The 16,654-nt window shown below is 41.1% G+C and overlaps 1 protein-coding gene across 6 annotated transcripts in view; it reads right to left on the bottom strand.

Moving 5' to 3' along the window:
* THADA (THADA armadillo repeat containing) overlaps positions 1 to 16,654 on the bottom strand; it is a 1,526,823-nt gene that overhangs the window by 128,200 nt on the left and 1,381,969 nt on the right. For all 6 annotated transcript variants that reach the window (XM_085612787.1, XM_085612792.1, XM_085612789.1 and 3 more), the window contains 3 exons: positions 14,125 to 14,537; positions 12,078 to 12,202; positions 10,631 to 10,703 (listed from right to left, as the gene is read on the bottom strand). In XM_085612787.1, the coding sequence (XP_085468913.1) occupies positions 10,631 to 10,703; positions 12,078 to 12,202; positions 14,125 to 14,537 (611 nt within the window). The remainder of the gene's footprint in view (positions 1 to 10,630; positions 10,704 to 12,077; positions 12,203 to 14,124; positions 14,538 to 16,654) is intronic.

The raw sequence follows: 16,654 nt of genomic DNA, 5'->3' as shown, positions 1-16,654 counted from the left end.
GAAGAGGACTTGGGGCTCGGGGAGTGGTCCCGCGACCGCCTCTTCTTCGATCGAGACAGAGATCTCCGTGGAGTCTCGCTGGCAGCTGTCGACTGCCAGGCCGCAAGGAGCTTTAAAGCTCACTCCGCAAGGCCTTTGGAGCCATGGCCCAACAGTTCGAGCACGACTTGGAATCGTGATCGCACTCGAGACACCAAAGACATACGAAATGGGGGTTGGATTCCAACATGGCGAGGTGACAGGCGCTACACAGTTTACACCCTGTTTTCCTAGAAGGCATCCTTGACATACAGAAAAAAGTTTAAGTCAACAAAAATCGTGAGAACATGCCAAAAATCGCCAGGGGTAGATCTTCCCAGATAGGTGCTTAACTAGCGCAGAAAGAAAAGAACTGACGCCCGCACGCCTTGGTGGCGCCTATATAAGTGGCCGTGACATCATAACCGACGCTAACGATGAGAGCCGAATGGACCCACCCGGTGGCACGCACAGGGGGTACTACTCACGCAAAAGTTTCAGGATACAGCCGGAGGAATTCAAAGGTAAGGAATCTGCAACTAGAAGTCTCTATCAGATATGGAGTCTTCTTATGCTTGGTGAGTAGAGTTTCACCTCGCGTACCCTGAGGCCCTTTAGGTTCATTGATGCGCACACCTAGTGGAGATCTGTCACAGACATTTGTCTTTGACAATAGCTACAGGGATTAAAACTTGACGTTTTTGGCAGTGACATCCTTTGCATACTGGAGAAAGTTTTAGGTGAAATGTCTCTGAGAGACACAAAGGGAACTCTGGATTCACACCTGGTGGTGCAGAAAGAAAGGAACTGAGGTCAGCGTAAGGGAGTGCCACCTATATAGGCCCATCATGTAATTTGTGGAACGGTGTCCATGTGGAGCAGCAGGGCACCACCTTCCGGCTCGCAGAGATACTGCTGAAATGATTCCAGATCTAGTCTGATGCCTGGGGAGTATTCAAAAGGTTATTAATCTACAGTTAGAATTCTCTATCAGGAATTTATTTTCCTACTACATGTTGCAGTACCAGTTGATGTTTCTATTCCATGGCTTGTTACAAAAAAAGAAAAAACAAAAGAGTAAATAATCTTATTCAAGCCATTGGGGACTACTGTATGGCAACATTACAATCAGTCAATTTTTTTCTGTAGTAAGTGTTTATCACAGTCACCCCCTCTAGCTAATGATCAGAAATGTGGTTTACTAGTGCTTTCATGCATCCTGCTCAGATACTGCTTTTGTGTTTAAGCCGTCATTTTTCTAGAGGTGCATTCCGTCTTCTGTGTATACAGTAGTTTGCATGGCTATTTGAATAAGTAAATACAGAAGCCAGTTTCACAAACTATGCATTGTTTTATTTCAGTCCTTCTGCCTAAAATTGGGTGATGTACAAAAAGGCCTCTAACAATATTGCAAATTGAACACTTGGGCTGAAAAGTGCTCTCCTTAAGAGGTAGTGAAAGCGGTCTTACTGCTGCTTACCTGAGTTTTCTCAGCTCTTGTTAGAGTATCTTCAGTGTTTTAACCTTGTTCAAATGCAATTAAGCGCTTTGATGCCTCGTCAGGGGTAGTAAGTGCTATATAAATACACTGGGGTGTGGAATTTAATAAAATATCTACTTGTCCATGGGGCAGGCTGCTTCATAAATCTACTTGTTCTGATAATAGCCTCTCTGATTATGCCTGGGCTCATACCATATTTGGGTTTGAATACTAGCAATTCCCTTATCGTGCCATTTATCCGCAGATCTACATACTGGGGCTGAAGGTAGTGGTAAGCAATAGTTCCAGAGTTAGAATGCCCTTTGAGTCTATGCAAACCTGCTAACCTGTATGTTTTAAGTTTTCATCAACTCTTCTCTAATCTTTTCCCATACTGAGAAAGGTTGGACATTTACTCCTGACAATGGCAAACGTAAAACGTCTGCCAGGGCTGGGGAAAAAAGTGGTTAGAGGGAAGGTAAACTTGCAAACACTCAAGATTTTCACATGAGCAAATCTACACAGCATATTTGCTCATGCTTAAATGCAGTTGACAAATATTTTCTAGGAGTACTAGTTCTTGGCCTACTTCTGTAAATTCTTGTGAATTCACTAAAGCAGTAAATCTGTACTTAATGCAAGGACATATACCATGGGTGCACTTTTGAGACTTTCTTTAATAATTAGGCCCCAAATTAGGTGAGGCATTAACCGTGACCTTTGTGTTTATTAAAATTCTGTCTCTTTCTCTCTCTGTCTATTGGCTGGTTTTACTGAGAGCGGCAGTATTCTGCTCTTTTACAAGAAGCATAACGGCACACAAAGTCGTTTTGTTCAGTGCCAGGAACTACTGTGGCAATGTCTGCTTTTTGAGACCAAATATGTTTTGCTTTTGCCAATGTTTGTTATAACGGTGAGGGCCTGGCAGCTCCCACACCAATAAGGTTTTACAAAAACCATTCCAAAACCACCAATTTCAGACCTACTGACTTTCCCAATGCTTGTTTATTTTTTATCTTTCCCATAATCTTATTGAAACTGGTTACACTGATTTTGCATTATGAATATTTTTGGGAAATACTAGCATACATCAACACATTTTGCTAAATAATGCTGCAAAGAATTGGTACCTACAATTTTACAGTAGTTTAGCGAAATGTTTTTTTCCTACTTGCATTTTTTTGTGAACATTATATTTTGAAAGCAAAGAATCATCAATCTTGTTTTGAAGCTTCTGCAAATATTTGCATGTAAACAGTGAACATTACAGAGCTTTCTCGAAGCATTATACAAAGCCTCAAATTGCTAAACTTTGAAAACGTGTGTACACATTTTGATACTGGATTCACTGTCAGTAGTCCGAGCTTACAACATTTACTTAGAGCACTCAACCTAATACAGCATTAACACGTGGACACAAATATTATATTAACTGCAGACAGTGCCCTTCCCTGATCCATAATTGGTGCTGCAAACTAGCAGCTAAAGGTTTTGTGCTGCAGGGGGTTGGGCCTACTTGTCCCAAGGACAAAATACACATAAAAACTTGTTGCCCTTGACCCCAAACAATATGTCCTAGGTGTCGGCGCTTTGTGAATTCCACATCCCTGAAAACAATTAAAATTGTTAATCTTGCTTCATATATACTTTTCAGTATGTCATCCAATGTATATAATGAACATTTATTTTGGCTAATTTTCGTGATTTTTTAAATTTGCTCTAAATATTTCATTACATAAATAAGTTTATTGAACAATCCAGAGCACTACACAATAAAGTATTTGTGATCCGTCAATGTTGCGAATCCAAGTTTTAATTAAACACTTCAACACAACACAATTTTATACAAAGTCCATATTTATAAAAAATTGACAGCCAGAATATTGTTGACACGCAGGTCAGAAGATGACGCACACAGCCGACGTGTTTCGTCGTGTTGACGACTTTATCAAGGCTTGCTGATGGTTAAAAAACACCCCATATATTCTTCTCCAAAATGAGGTTTTAGTGTCAGTACTTCCTTCATGATAAAAAGGGGTAAGTAGAAAAAACAATCCTGTATTGTCTCGAAACCTAGGTGAACTGGATATACTTCATACAGAGTGGGTCGCAGAGATACTTCTTACAGAGCCTATACGGGCTGTTTTTCCACTGGCTAAGGGCCGAAAAAGCCCACGCCGGTATTTAATGTTTGCACTTTGACCGAATGGTGCAATCACAAAGGTACATGAGTACCGGCTACTGCACTGGAGGTCTCAAGTAGTTCGCATATCTAGTCCACCCAGGTTTCGAGACATTACAGGATTGGTTTTTGTATAACATTGTGGTGTTTGGAAGTGTTTAAACTAATTAAAAATTGGATTCGCAACAGTGAAGAATCACAAACACTTTATTGTGTAGTGCTCTGGATTTTTCAATATCTGTATATATGGGGAAATTATTTTTCCACATATGAACTTTCACTACTATGATGGCATAGTGTTTATTCATTTGAGCACACTATACTGAATTTTGTGTACTTTCTAAGAAACTTGACAGAGGTTCTGGAAGTCTGTAATTACCACTGCCATCTTGCTCTTTCTTCGGTCACACAAATAAGTTTGTTTGTGATTTGTCAATAGTTCATTTCTCGTAACTGGGTTCACTCTTTCAGTTGCATTTAACAGCATAACTGCAGGAAAACTTCTTTCCTTAAATTTATTGGTAATTATTGTTTGTGCTTAATGAAATTCCTCTTCATCAGATATATTTCTTGTTACATGAAGAAACTGTGGAACAGTAAATAGTAAATGAGGCTTTGCTATGAAAGATAATGTAATGAATTAAATTGTTCCTGTCTGTGGGTTTTCTACAAAGACTCATTTTCTATGCTTTATTTTTATGCTTAATTGAAATGTCACAAGCAATGTATGCGAGTGCAACTAATTGAAAGAGCACATTTAATTATTTCATGTTTTCATTTAATTTGTTCATGTTAATTTTAAGTACTTCTTTGGTCTTGTACACAAAAGAAATGTTATCAATTACCCTGAAAACAATCTTTCAATATTTGATCCACTCGATGTCAAATGTTCCCATTAATATGACCTGCATATGACGGAGTCGCTTAAGGAGCAATGAACCTGCGGAGGATTCTGCATGCAATGGCTTCTAATCCTGCATGATGTGGTACAAATGTATATAGGGCTGTAATATCATAAGGTACTCCTTCCATCTTTTTTTTACTAAAATCTCTGCAGTCATGGACATTGGGTTATCGAAATGCTGCTACTTTAATTTAGTTAATGCTTTTATCTGAATTTTAGCATCTTTTTTGAAATTACATTTGATTTGCATCTAATGTTACTGTTTTTCAAACTGGTAAAGTATTCTGTGACTTGTAAAATGAAACTTAGAATTTATTTCTATTCCTCGTGCTTCAATTAAACCATTAAAAAAAATGAAATTCTATCTTTTTAAAAATGTTCACTCAATTAACAGGGACAAAGCACATCCCTTTTTGTAGGACATCAATTTCTTTTTGCTATTCTGACTTTCCATCAAAGAGCAGGCCTGCCCCTAAAAAAGAAACTGTTCTTCCTGTTAAGGCACTTACTTTATCTATTCCTTCCCATCCTGCCGCATGTAAAGCCCTACGCTTTTCTGACATTGTATTATCCAGGTAACTGCAAAGATCTACTGTTGTACTTCCTCAATTATGGACTAATCAAATCGGGGTTAATTTAGCCTGGGAAAGAGACAAATTAATTACTTACAAACTATGTTAATTACAATGGTTAGGTTAAAGTCACTGCGAGGAAGAGGAGGAAGGAAGACTATTCAAAATATGGATCTTCCAGAGGCGAGCAAGATTTCACCCTATGTTCAAAGTTTAGTCATGGAAGATACATGAGATAGTTGTTAGATAATTAAGCTTCAAGGGAGGAGGAAATAGCAGCAACCAGGCATATCAGGTAAAGATACAAGCAATGGAGCAAATAAATGGGAGGCTCAACTCTACATTCTACATCACACAAGTGCTAGAGCTTTAGTTCTTGGACATCTAGTACCAGTGTGCATATCTCTAATTTGGGACCTTTTTAGATGTAAAAAGAGGCCACTCGCAAGAATGGGGAGGTGGAAGTAGAGTGAGGAATTTGCGGTTAGATACAATATCCATGATAAAGAGCATGACCAAAGGTAAGTAACTTGTGCTTCCAATAGATACTTCTAACCGCAAATTCTTCACCTATAGAATTTATACCAAAGCTGCACCTTCCAAAAGTGGAGGGTCTGAAGAAAGATGCAGACCAAAAAGTCCTACAGGACCGAACAGACAAATTGCTCTTCTCGTTGGACCCGGCTATCACGCCAGTACTTTTTTGCAAATGTGTGCACCGATGCTCATTTCGCAGCCTAGCAGATGTCAAGCTACCATGTGCCAACGAAGTTGTAGCAGCCTTAGCCCTAGTTGAATAGGCTCTCAGTCCTTACAGAGGCTGCTTTTTAGCTAGTTCGTAGCAAATCATAATGCAGAGGACAATCCACCTCTATGAAGTTCTCTTCTGTACGGGCTTTATGTCTTTGTGCTGAACAACTCCACAAAAAGCTGACCATCCACACGATGGTCCTTAGAACTATCAATGTCTATGCTTAAAGCCCTCCCGGGGTCAAACCTTTGGAGACTCTCCTCCTCTTTCAAATGGTGAGGAGGGGCGAAAAACATTGGGAGAGTGACGGATTGCCGAAAGTGGAATGGGCCCACAACTGTAGGAAATAAGTTGCCCACGTCCTCCACACTAGTTTGTCCAGAAAGAAGGTGGTGTAGGGTGGTTGCAATTATGAAGCCCACTCGTGCAATGAGGTGAAGTGATCACAATGAGTAAAATGATCTTTAAGGTCAGAAACACATCAAGCGACTATGCATCGACTGGAAGGGCATACACATAAGAAATGCCAAGACCAAGTTAAGGTCCCACTGTGACATTACTAACAGTTTGAAAGGAAATGTGTGCCAAACCTTTCATTATCTGCATCACAATAGGTGATTTAAACAAGGACGGTTAATATGATAAATGTAAAGATGCTGAAAGGTTGACAAATAACATTTTATAGTGTCCACTCCAAGGCCTTGCTGGGTCAAAGACAAACGAATAGGATATCTGACAGATTGTCTTTTAAGAAGGCTACTTGCGAATTCCACACCAGGCCACAAATTTGTTCCTGTGGCCCGCATAGATGGACTTTGTGGAAGGGTGCCTGGTGGCAAGTAAAACATCCAACATTTCTGGCAGATCAAATACAGTTAACTGCTGCCACTCAATATCCACACCTGGATGTCTATATTGTGCAGGTTCAGGTAAAGGATGTTGCCCTGCTACTATGAGAGGACATCCGCTCGAAGTGGGAGCCTGATCGAAGGGCATATGCTTCTGCCCAGAAGGTCTGGGTACCATACTATCCTAGCCCAATCCGGAGCCACTAGGATGACTTGGCCTGTTTGTTCTAGAGAAGGAAAGGCAGAGGCGGGATGTTGTACAGGAGTCCTAAGTTCCAATCCAGCCAGGAATACATCTCCTAGAAAGTCTTTTTGCAGAACTCAAACATGCAAAACTGTTGACACTGCATGTTGTCGATGGTGGCGAAAAGATCTAGCCGCGGTTGACCTACTGCTGGAAGGTGCCCTATGCGAGCTCCAGATGTGACGCGAATCATGATCTGCTAGATATCACAGACTGAATTAATCGGTTCTGGCATTCAAGGATCACACCAGGTGGTTTGCCACCAAGAAAATGCCCTGGCACTCCAGTCAATGCCAAAGGTGCTCAGCCACCTGGCACAGGACTCAGGACCTCATTACACCCTGCTTGTTGAAGTACCAGATGGTAATGTTGTCCGTGAGAACCTGCACCAGCCTCCCCTTGATAGATTGTAGTAAACCCTTCAACACCAGACCAGTGGCTCGCAGCTTCAACAGATTGATTTGGAGCATGACTTCCTCCGGAGACCGGAGTCCTCTGATCTTCACCTCCCCTAGGCGACCTCCCCTGCCCATTAGAGAAGTATCCATTACCACTGTCTGCTCTGGATGGAGATAGGAGAGGGGTCTGCCATTTGATAAATTGTGTTTGAGCAGACACCACTGCAGATTGCAAGCAGTTCCTTCTGAAATCTTTGGAACCTGCCAGATTTCTGAGGTGCTAGGCCCCTTGGGACTCCAAATTCCATTGCAGAGCGTGCATGTGCCACCTGGCGTAGCTGACCAGGAAAATGCAAGAGGCTAAGAGGCAAAGAAGCCTCAGAGATGCTCTCATTGAGATCCAGGACTGAGGATGAAACATTGAATTCATAACCTGAATATCCTGGACTCTTGGATGTGGGGGAAAGGCTTTCAATTGCACTGTATCCAATGAATGGCACCTCTGCGATGGAATCAGGTACGACTTCAGCTCGTTAATTGTGAACCCTAATGATGACAACAGTTTTGCTGTCTTCTGAAGAAGGAGTTTGACTGACTGTAGCAAGTCTGATATCCGACAGGTAGGAGGAGACTGGCACTCCCAACCTCTGAAGGTGTGTAGCAACCAATGCCATCACTTTTATGAACACCTAAGGGGCACTGGTGAGGCCAAATAGAGCGCTGCAAACTGAAAATGATCCTTACTGACGTTGAACCTCAAATAACACGTGGCACCACAAGATCGGTATGTGAAAATGTGCATCCTACAGGTTTAAGGACACCATCCAGTCTCCAAGATCAAGTGTGGGTAGAATCTGGGTCAGTGTGAGATTCTTGAATGTGTCCTTTCTGATTAAGGCAGTCAGAGGACAATGGCCAATTACAAGCAGATGGTCTCTGTCCTCTTTCGGCAGAAAACAATATTGAAAGTAGCAACCCTCTTCTCTTTCAGAGTCCGGGACCCTCTCAATAGCTCCTGTACAGCAGTACACTAGCACCTATTCCAACAGAATGGAGAGGCGATCCTCCAAAAGGACAGAGGAGGACGATGTGGTAGAACAGATAAAAAAGGTATGGCATAACCATGCTACACAATTTTAATGACTCATTTGTCGGATGTAATGATTCGCCATAATGGGAGGAAAAATTGAACCCTGCCCCCCTACGGTTTGGATCCTAAGGGCAAACTAAAGAGCTTAGAGGCAGATGCCACAGGTGAAGAATTCAAGGAGGACTTGGGTCCTTGCTGGCTTGCATAATGTTTGCCAGAACCCCCCCCCACCCCATCCAAGCTATATGACAATGGCTGTGCTTTCATTATTTCTTAGGGTGACATCAGGCTGAGAGTCAGGGTCGGACATCGGAATCAGGATCACCTGGTCTACGGTCGCCAGAGACATCAGCGCAGGTGCCGAGGAGTTGCAGGGGTGTAGGTGTCAGTCGGTACTGGACCCAAAACGAATCCCACGGGGTCAGATAGCATGCAGGGAGGGGAATCTAGCGGCAGAAAAACAAATGAAGGCCCCTGTGGATCCTTGAGGCGCACCTGAGGGAGTTGGTAAAGCACCAAATAGCTGCTGCATGGCCTTCTTGAAGGCTTCCACTTGTTGCGGTGTCACAGATGGCCTGGGGAAATCAGAGCACATCTGGATCAATTGGGAGATTGGCTCCATACTGGGGGACCCCAGAGGAGAATGGAATGTATTGCGCCCTCTACTTGGACACCGAATGGTGGGATGGGGAAGCGTCTCGCCTCGCTTGTTTGTGTTTTGTCTTTGATTTAGACTTTGACTTACTAGAAGACTCCTGGGACCAGTCTCTCGCCCGCCACCAGGAGCGGGTCCAGTGCAAATGTTTTGATTTCTTCCCTGTGCTAGGCGACATACATCTTCACCTCCCAGTTCCAGATCTCTTTAGGAAGCATAAGTGTGCACTGGTCACACAAGTTTGAATCATGGCCCAAACTCAAACACCAGAGATACACATTGTGTGGGTCTGTGACTGACATCTGTTTCCTACAGTCATGGCATGGCTTGAAGCCTGTAATTTTATGAGGGGACATTGTGCCCTAGTCTACTGGTTTTCTCATTTTTTTTTAGAAGTCATCGAGGGCACAATGAAAGTTAGAGTGGCTCTCCTGATTCACCTAAGAAGGAGCGGAAAGAAAGGAAGGACTTCAGTGTGTGGGTTGGGGCTTATATACAGCTCCACTCTGTCATTTTCAGTTCGGTATGGACCTGGTGCAAAGCTGCAGAGCTCCACCTGGCGGCACGCAGGGGCACTGCTGAGAGCTTTCCAGAACCATACTGGCACCTGGGAAACATTCTAAAGGTAAGGAATCTACGGTTAGAAGTATCCAGCACAATTATACGGCAGCTCTTCACGGTCTAGGCTGCTTAATTGGGCTGAAGAACAGCCACTCAAAGCGTAACCTCTGTGAGTGACCACATTCCAACACTATATATTGCAAGCAGCAGTAGAAACCTAAAAATACCCAGCACAAACTCATTATAAGAGGAAAAACAAAAGCAATATGGCCTGAGATTCTTTAACAGAAAAAATGCGTAAATAATGATTAACTATTAAACATACGAAAGTATGCCTGCACTATTACAACCATCAATCTGAAAAGCATATAATGTGTTCAACTCAGCTACTGAAACAAATTCAAGAACTTAATTATTCAGAGCTATTACGTTTAAAATCCCCATATGCACACAGAATAATACTTTGCTTCTGGAACAAAACTCCCATTGCAATCAATATCTTAGAACTGTGCCCTGGTGCCTCTTTTCCAAGTTATGAAAATGTCCTAGCCCATCCAAACTGAGGGAGACTGTTAAAGTTTTAAAAGTCGACGCTGCTGACATCTATGTGAGGATGGATGGGTTCTTTAATATGAAGGGCATAAGAGTTCATGAAAACGGCTAGGGTTAAATGCATCTTTATTTTAACTACACATTGTTGGAATTCATAGCACTAAATAAGAGAATGTTACTAAACATTTTGATCAGTGACTTTTAACTTTATTCATCAGATGACCTTGTGTAGTGTAGCTCATGACAATTTTCCCATTATCACTCACTTCGGCTTCACTTTTTGAACATTGAATATGAAACAAAGTCGTGATTTCCATCAGTCAAGTTAAATGTGCCCTTTAACCTGAAAATATTTAGTTGTACGGATTGCATTACCTCTTGGATGCTTGATGTAAAATAGATGACCAACTTTGAGGACAACTTTAGAGCTAATCCTTGGATTTCCACGCTGAAAATAAAGGCAGAGGTCACATGAAATTACAGTAAATTTAAAAGCAAGTATTGTGTATCATATCTAACCAGAAGATCTCCAAAAACAAACAGCTTTAATTGCAACAAAGTTCTTTAGAGGGCTTAACTAAGGCATCTTAAAAAACATTGAGTACGTTCATTTATAAATATGAAAAAGATAAATGTTTCTTTACAACAGGAACAAGTTAACTACAGTACCGAGCTCATGCTCTTTCAGCACAGAGTACCACCAGCTTCAGATTCTCCAAGTCTACATAATGTGGTTAATGTAGCAAAATATCTTGTTCTTTTTTCAAACCAATAAAATGGTTAAAATAAAAAAAGTAGCAGCATTTCGGGCCATCTGGTTCAATTTCTCTAAGAGCCATTTCTGAAACAAACTCCCGAAGTTTGCTTCAGAAGAACAAACAACTTTTATCCACTCTACCAGCCAAATTTTTGCAGTTTAAGTAGAGCAGAGATGTCAGCATATAATTCATAGGTTAATAGATTCTTTGTCAAATTTATGACTCACTATTTATGTTGCCGTTTGAATTTTCTGGAGTTTGGTGACTGGATGTCACACAGTTAGCCAATGCACTCAGAGGCAGCTCAGGTGCCCTATACAGATACCACAGGGAGGCTCATGACGATGGACGATGCCCTGCCTCACTCCCTGCCCACAAGGAAAACAGGTGAAAAAAATCCATTCTTGAATGTTCAAAACTGTAAAGAGATTTTGAAACATTCTTTATAGCCGTCAGAATGACACACTTCATACGCAAAAACTCGAAATTTAAATCTCTAAATTCTAAAGATCTAAGCAGAGTTGGGTCAGGTTCTCGTCTTCTCATTAACAATGATTTGTAAGACATTCCGCTTGAGCTTCCTCCGATTCAGTGCTGATGCTATATTGACTAGCCAAGATCCCATGAGTTACAGATTTTTGTGATTTGGATGTAGAATTCACAGGGAAGTCCTAAAGAATATTTCAGAGCCCTCTCATTGTTTAATTATCACCAGTCTAAGGTAGAATGATACACGATGAAGAGATGAAACATTAGCACCATGACAAGACCCAGAATCAGACAGCCACTCTACAATTCCACATAGCTCACTTCCATTGAAGACCAATTTTATGGAAATGTTAACAGCAAACCAAAACTAGAAAGTAAAATAATGCAAGTAAAATGCAACATAACTTGCAAATTAAATGAACACTTTAAGAAAACATGAATATGTTTGGGAAGCAATTAAGAGCATTACTGCATTGATTCAATTGAAAAATAAACTCAAAAGTAGCTTTCCAAATTTTCGAAGTCGAGTGGATTTATTCAGGTGGTCATAAAGAATTGAAAAAAGAATGCAGTACCTGTAATACGAAGAGTCTGCAATACTCATAATCCATTTCAATAACTCTTTGTTATCCTTTTCTTTGCAGTGCGCAGGGCTAGGAAGTAGCTTTTTTGTGTCCATGTGAAAAAGAATTCCGAGCACCTGAAAATTGAGTTGAGAGCTGATGAGCAGACTAACCTGTGAAACCACAATCATAATCCTAATGGGGCAAGTGTTCGCTTTTAATGGAAACCTCTAGGTGGCAGTTTAGATTCTCGCATGAAAAGGTTAATTTTGGAAGAGGTATATCCATACGACCTACTAATGAATATTTGACGCAGTCCTTAAAACAAAAAACAAAAAACACACACAAGAACACTGGACACTCGCCCATACAAAGTAGGATGGTCTTGAAAACATCAAGAATAGGTTGCTACCTCCCAAAACTACCACTGATCTAGCCAATAGATCTCACTTAGGACGCCACCCTCTTGGCTTTGGCAAAGTTTTTAAAAAATATTTTAGTAAAACTTCATTACAAATTTTTTTTTAAAGTGGCTATCCGCGCATGCAGAGGCACAAGCTGGCATCCTTCAATGTTTTAGTAATAGAGTTTTATGGTATTTTGCATGGGCAAAATGCAGCCAGTCGGAGAAAGAAACCAATGCCTCAAATGGGCTGACTCCATTAAGCCTTTTGTATTACGTGGTGGGAAAAATCAAAATGTGAATGACAGTTGAAGAGACCAATGGATGCAAACGGCTGGCTGAAAGCCCCTCTAACTAAGTATATTTTAATCAAAATGACTTGTCTAACAGCAGACCTAAAAAAACAACCAAGAGCTCGAAGTACGCCCACTGTTGGCATCCTCCCACAGTGAGGAGGGGATATTATGATGAATCATGCCACTTCACGTGGGTGAGTCCAGCATCCTTTTTTAGGAAAACCTTTCCTCAAGTATGGACACTTGCAATGAAGTATACCAGGAAGAAGCCATAAACGCCTCACAATAGAACGGACTTTGTATCATCACTCTATTACAAGGATCATATATTCTGTTGTTGTAGCATTCATTTTCAGGTCGCCCTTTATTAACACTATCTCTCCCCTAGGTTGATGGAGATAGTGACAGGAGTGGACATTTAATAAAGCTTTTATTTACTACATCATTCAACTAGAAATTAGGATTGGATCCGAACCAATAGATCCAAAGCGATGAAGGAACAACAGTCCACTGAGTTAGCTTAGCGAAGGTGGAAGACATATACAGAGTAGCAGGCAACTTGCCATCAAGAGCATTACTGTTCTGTTTGCCTAAGAGGTCATTTTTTTTTTTTTTTACACAGTGTTTTATATAGCGCGAATTTGACCCGATTCAGGTATCAGAGCGCTTCACATAGCACCAGTTGCATTACATGTGGACACACATTCATTTTTGCTAGGCACGGGGAGATTAAGTGATTTGCCAAGAATCACAGGATGTTCAGCGTCATTGCCGAGACTCGAACCCAGTTACCCAGATTCGAGGTCGACCACCCTAGCCGCTAGGCCAACTCCTCTCCCCTCCTTTGTGGACACAATATTTGTACTTCAATGATGGGAAGTCCCTGGGAACATTATAATCCGTAGGCAACCTCCCCGCTTCTCATTCACCCAACGATCTGGTGATCTGAGACAGCAAAGCAAACTTTGAGGTTAAGGGATAATGGCCAAGGTGGCTCAGGAAACTCAGGCAGAAGACACTAGCTTTAAAAATGTAGATTGACCTTTATACATTTAGCCATTCACTTGCATGAAGGTGGGAGGGACATTACTTGACTCACTAGTGAGTCCTGGTCTGCTCATACTTCATTTGTGAAAATACCGGCCTTATTACAAGGTTAATTTTCTAGCTAAACAATTACACATGTGGAAATTAGAAAGAAAACATCTCTCATACAAGAGTGGTGTAAATCTTTTGATAGTCATATACCTGCATGTTAAAATACATTGACACACTAGCCTTTGACATCCTATGGTTGTCATCCACCTCAACAAGTCCATTGGTCCACACCAAACAAGCATCTCATCGCTGACTGCCTTACCTTGCAGAAACAATCTGGGTGCTTTTCTTCAAATGCCAACTTCAGGAAGATTTCATCAAAAAAATGCAATAAGCCTGAGAGAGGTGTGATTTCCACTGCATTCTGCTTAGGGTCAACGTGCTCCATCCACATGAGAACAGCTTCTAAAATCAGCAAACGCACTTCATGGGACTCTGAATTCAACAGACGCGATAACAACTGGTGGGCATTCCTCGAAGAAGCAGTTGAAGATGGACGATAACTTGAGGGGTCAGGGATAGCCATCAATGATATTGCTGATATGGCAAGTTTAGCGACACTCTGTTGATACTGTGTGAGTCCCGGGGCAGCCGGCAGTGGGTGAGCTCCACTCATCAGTTCCGAATCAATGATAATCGAGTCAATATCAGTCCAGAATTCAGTTATCACAACATCTGTAATGCAGGAGTAAATACAATATTTACATAAAAGCATTTTTAGATGTATGCTATATCGTAAATGGAACTAGAAAATGTATGCAACAAACTAAGAAAAAAAAATCAACCAAATAGAAGCTGAAACTCTGTCGCACAGGGCTTTACTGGTCAATAAAGCCTTGCCACAGAGTTATGGGAAAAATGTGAATGGCAATAAAAAAGGCAAGGTTGTTTAATGACTGGTACTACCCCTTGTGGAGCACTACAAAGCTATTACTAAATTCCAACCTTTGTGGGCAGAATGTAAACAGTTGTGTTTCCCTGGAGCGCGAGGGAGTGCAATCTACCCCCTGGCTCTAGCAGCCTCCCAAAGAGCATTTGAGCTGTTGTGGATGTCACTCATGTTGTGCTCACCCCGACTTTAACGGCTACAGCAACAGGCATGAGTGAAAGGAGAGGGCAGTCTCCACGAGAAAGATGATTATCAAATTAGAAACATTATTTTGTAGTTGCTAACACAGTAGGCTTTAAAACGAGCAGGATAAATACATGTGCACTTGTTTATTTCTCTGTAAACAGAAACATATTGTGAATTAGTTTAAACTGCCTGGATGGCTGGCCTGTCGCATCTTTCCATGACTCATGGATGTGACATTACCAGGCCAAAGTCTGCCGCATGTTTTGGCAGAAGTGCAAATGTTCTCATATTGTTATATTTATGCAGTGCTTCATCTACTACCGGAAGTATATGCAAGAATCTGTTGTGAAAATAAATGAATACATGCAATATATTTCAAAGTTATTGTTAACCTTCAGGTGAAACATTATATAAATGTAATGAGCACCCACACTGAAAATCACACTGTATCGTACTTGTATTTTAAAGATACAGGTGCCCGGATGGAAAGCAAGAGAAAAGACTTTTATTTTCATGCAACTTTTCTTATGCGGACAGAATGCTATGTGTCAAATGTGCCATAATTATTTTAGTCTGTACATATGAATTGTTCGTATTGCTCAAAACGCTCTAAGACTTTAATTTATTTAGTAGAGCACATTTTCGAGCACACATTAGTAGAGCACATTTTCGAGCACACATTAGTAGAGCATATTTTCGAGCACACATTAACAGAACACATTTTCGAGCACACATTAGTTGAGGACATTTTCGAGCACACACTGGTAGAGCACATTTTCGAGCACACATTAGTAGAGCACATTTTCGTTATTGAGAAAAAGTTCATCGGGTTCAAATCCCACAAATAATTGAGGACGGTGATGACAGAAAAGGCCAGTCTTTCAACTAGTTGATTCTGTAGATTCTTTTATTCACAATTAAATACACAGCAGCCAATGCGTTTCACCCTTGCGGGCTTCTTCAGGGCAAGTAATTTATATTCACGCCATTGCGAAGGATGTCCTAAGAGTGATGGCCTAGTTCGATCGGCACTATTTAATTTTTTTTACATTTCGGTTGTTGAGTCTTTAAAAGTTTTTTCACTGTGTACTGATCCGTAATAACTTGTCCTCTTCAGGGACATGAGTGTACTGCGCACTTAATCGCCAGCCTTTTCATACGGCCATATGGGAGACTTGTGACGCTTCCGGAGTGTGTTTTCTTGATGTATTTGAAACCTTAGTCAGTGGCAGGTTTCGGGAGGTGGGCATTGGTCGCTAGGTATCATACGAAACATTGTTTGAATCAACTATAAAAAACACAGGTAGTTGGTGCAGCATCATATACCCCACCACCGTAATTGCAGGTAGTAGATAGCACACATTAGTAGAGCACATTTTAGAGCACTCATTAGTAGAGCACATTTGAGCTAATTTCTGAGAAGCCCATCTTACAGGCACTGAGCACACTCATCTTGCCGTGCAGAACACACTCATGATCAGGCTAACAATTACACTATTTGATGATGCTCTACTGATGTGGCTTGCATATTGTTTCTTTTGGCAATTTATGTGCTATGAGCTCACTGTTTTGGTGATCATTGGTACTACTTTTCCTAGTCACATTACTACTGTAATGTTAATTAGATTTACTAAGTAAATCTAATACTTTGAGAAGATCAAGTGACTGCCTTCAATGGAATTCTTTGTGGTGAAGCTTCTGAGCCCACTTTATCTCC

Source organism: Triturus cristatus, chromosome 6 (genome assembly GCF_964204655.1).
Source record: "Triturus cristatus chromosome 6, aTriCri1.1, whole genome shotgun sequence".
Taxonomy (NCBI): Eukaryota; Metazoa; Chordata; class Amphibia; order Caudata; family Salamandridae; genus Triturus; species Triturus cristatus.
This window is presented reverse-complemented; position numbering and strand designations above follow the sequence as displayed.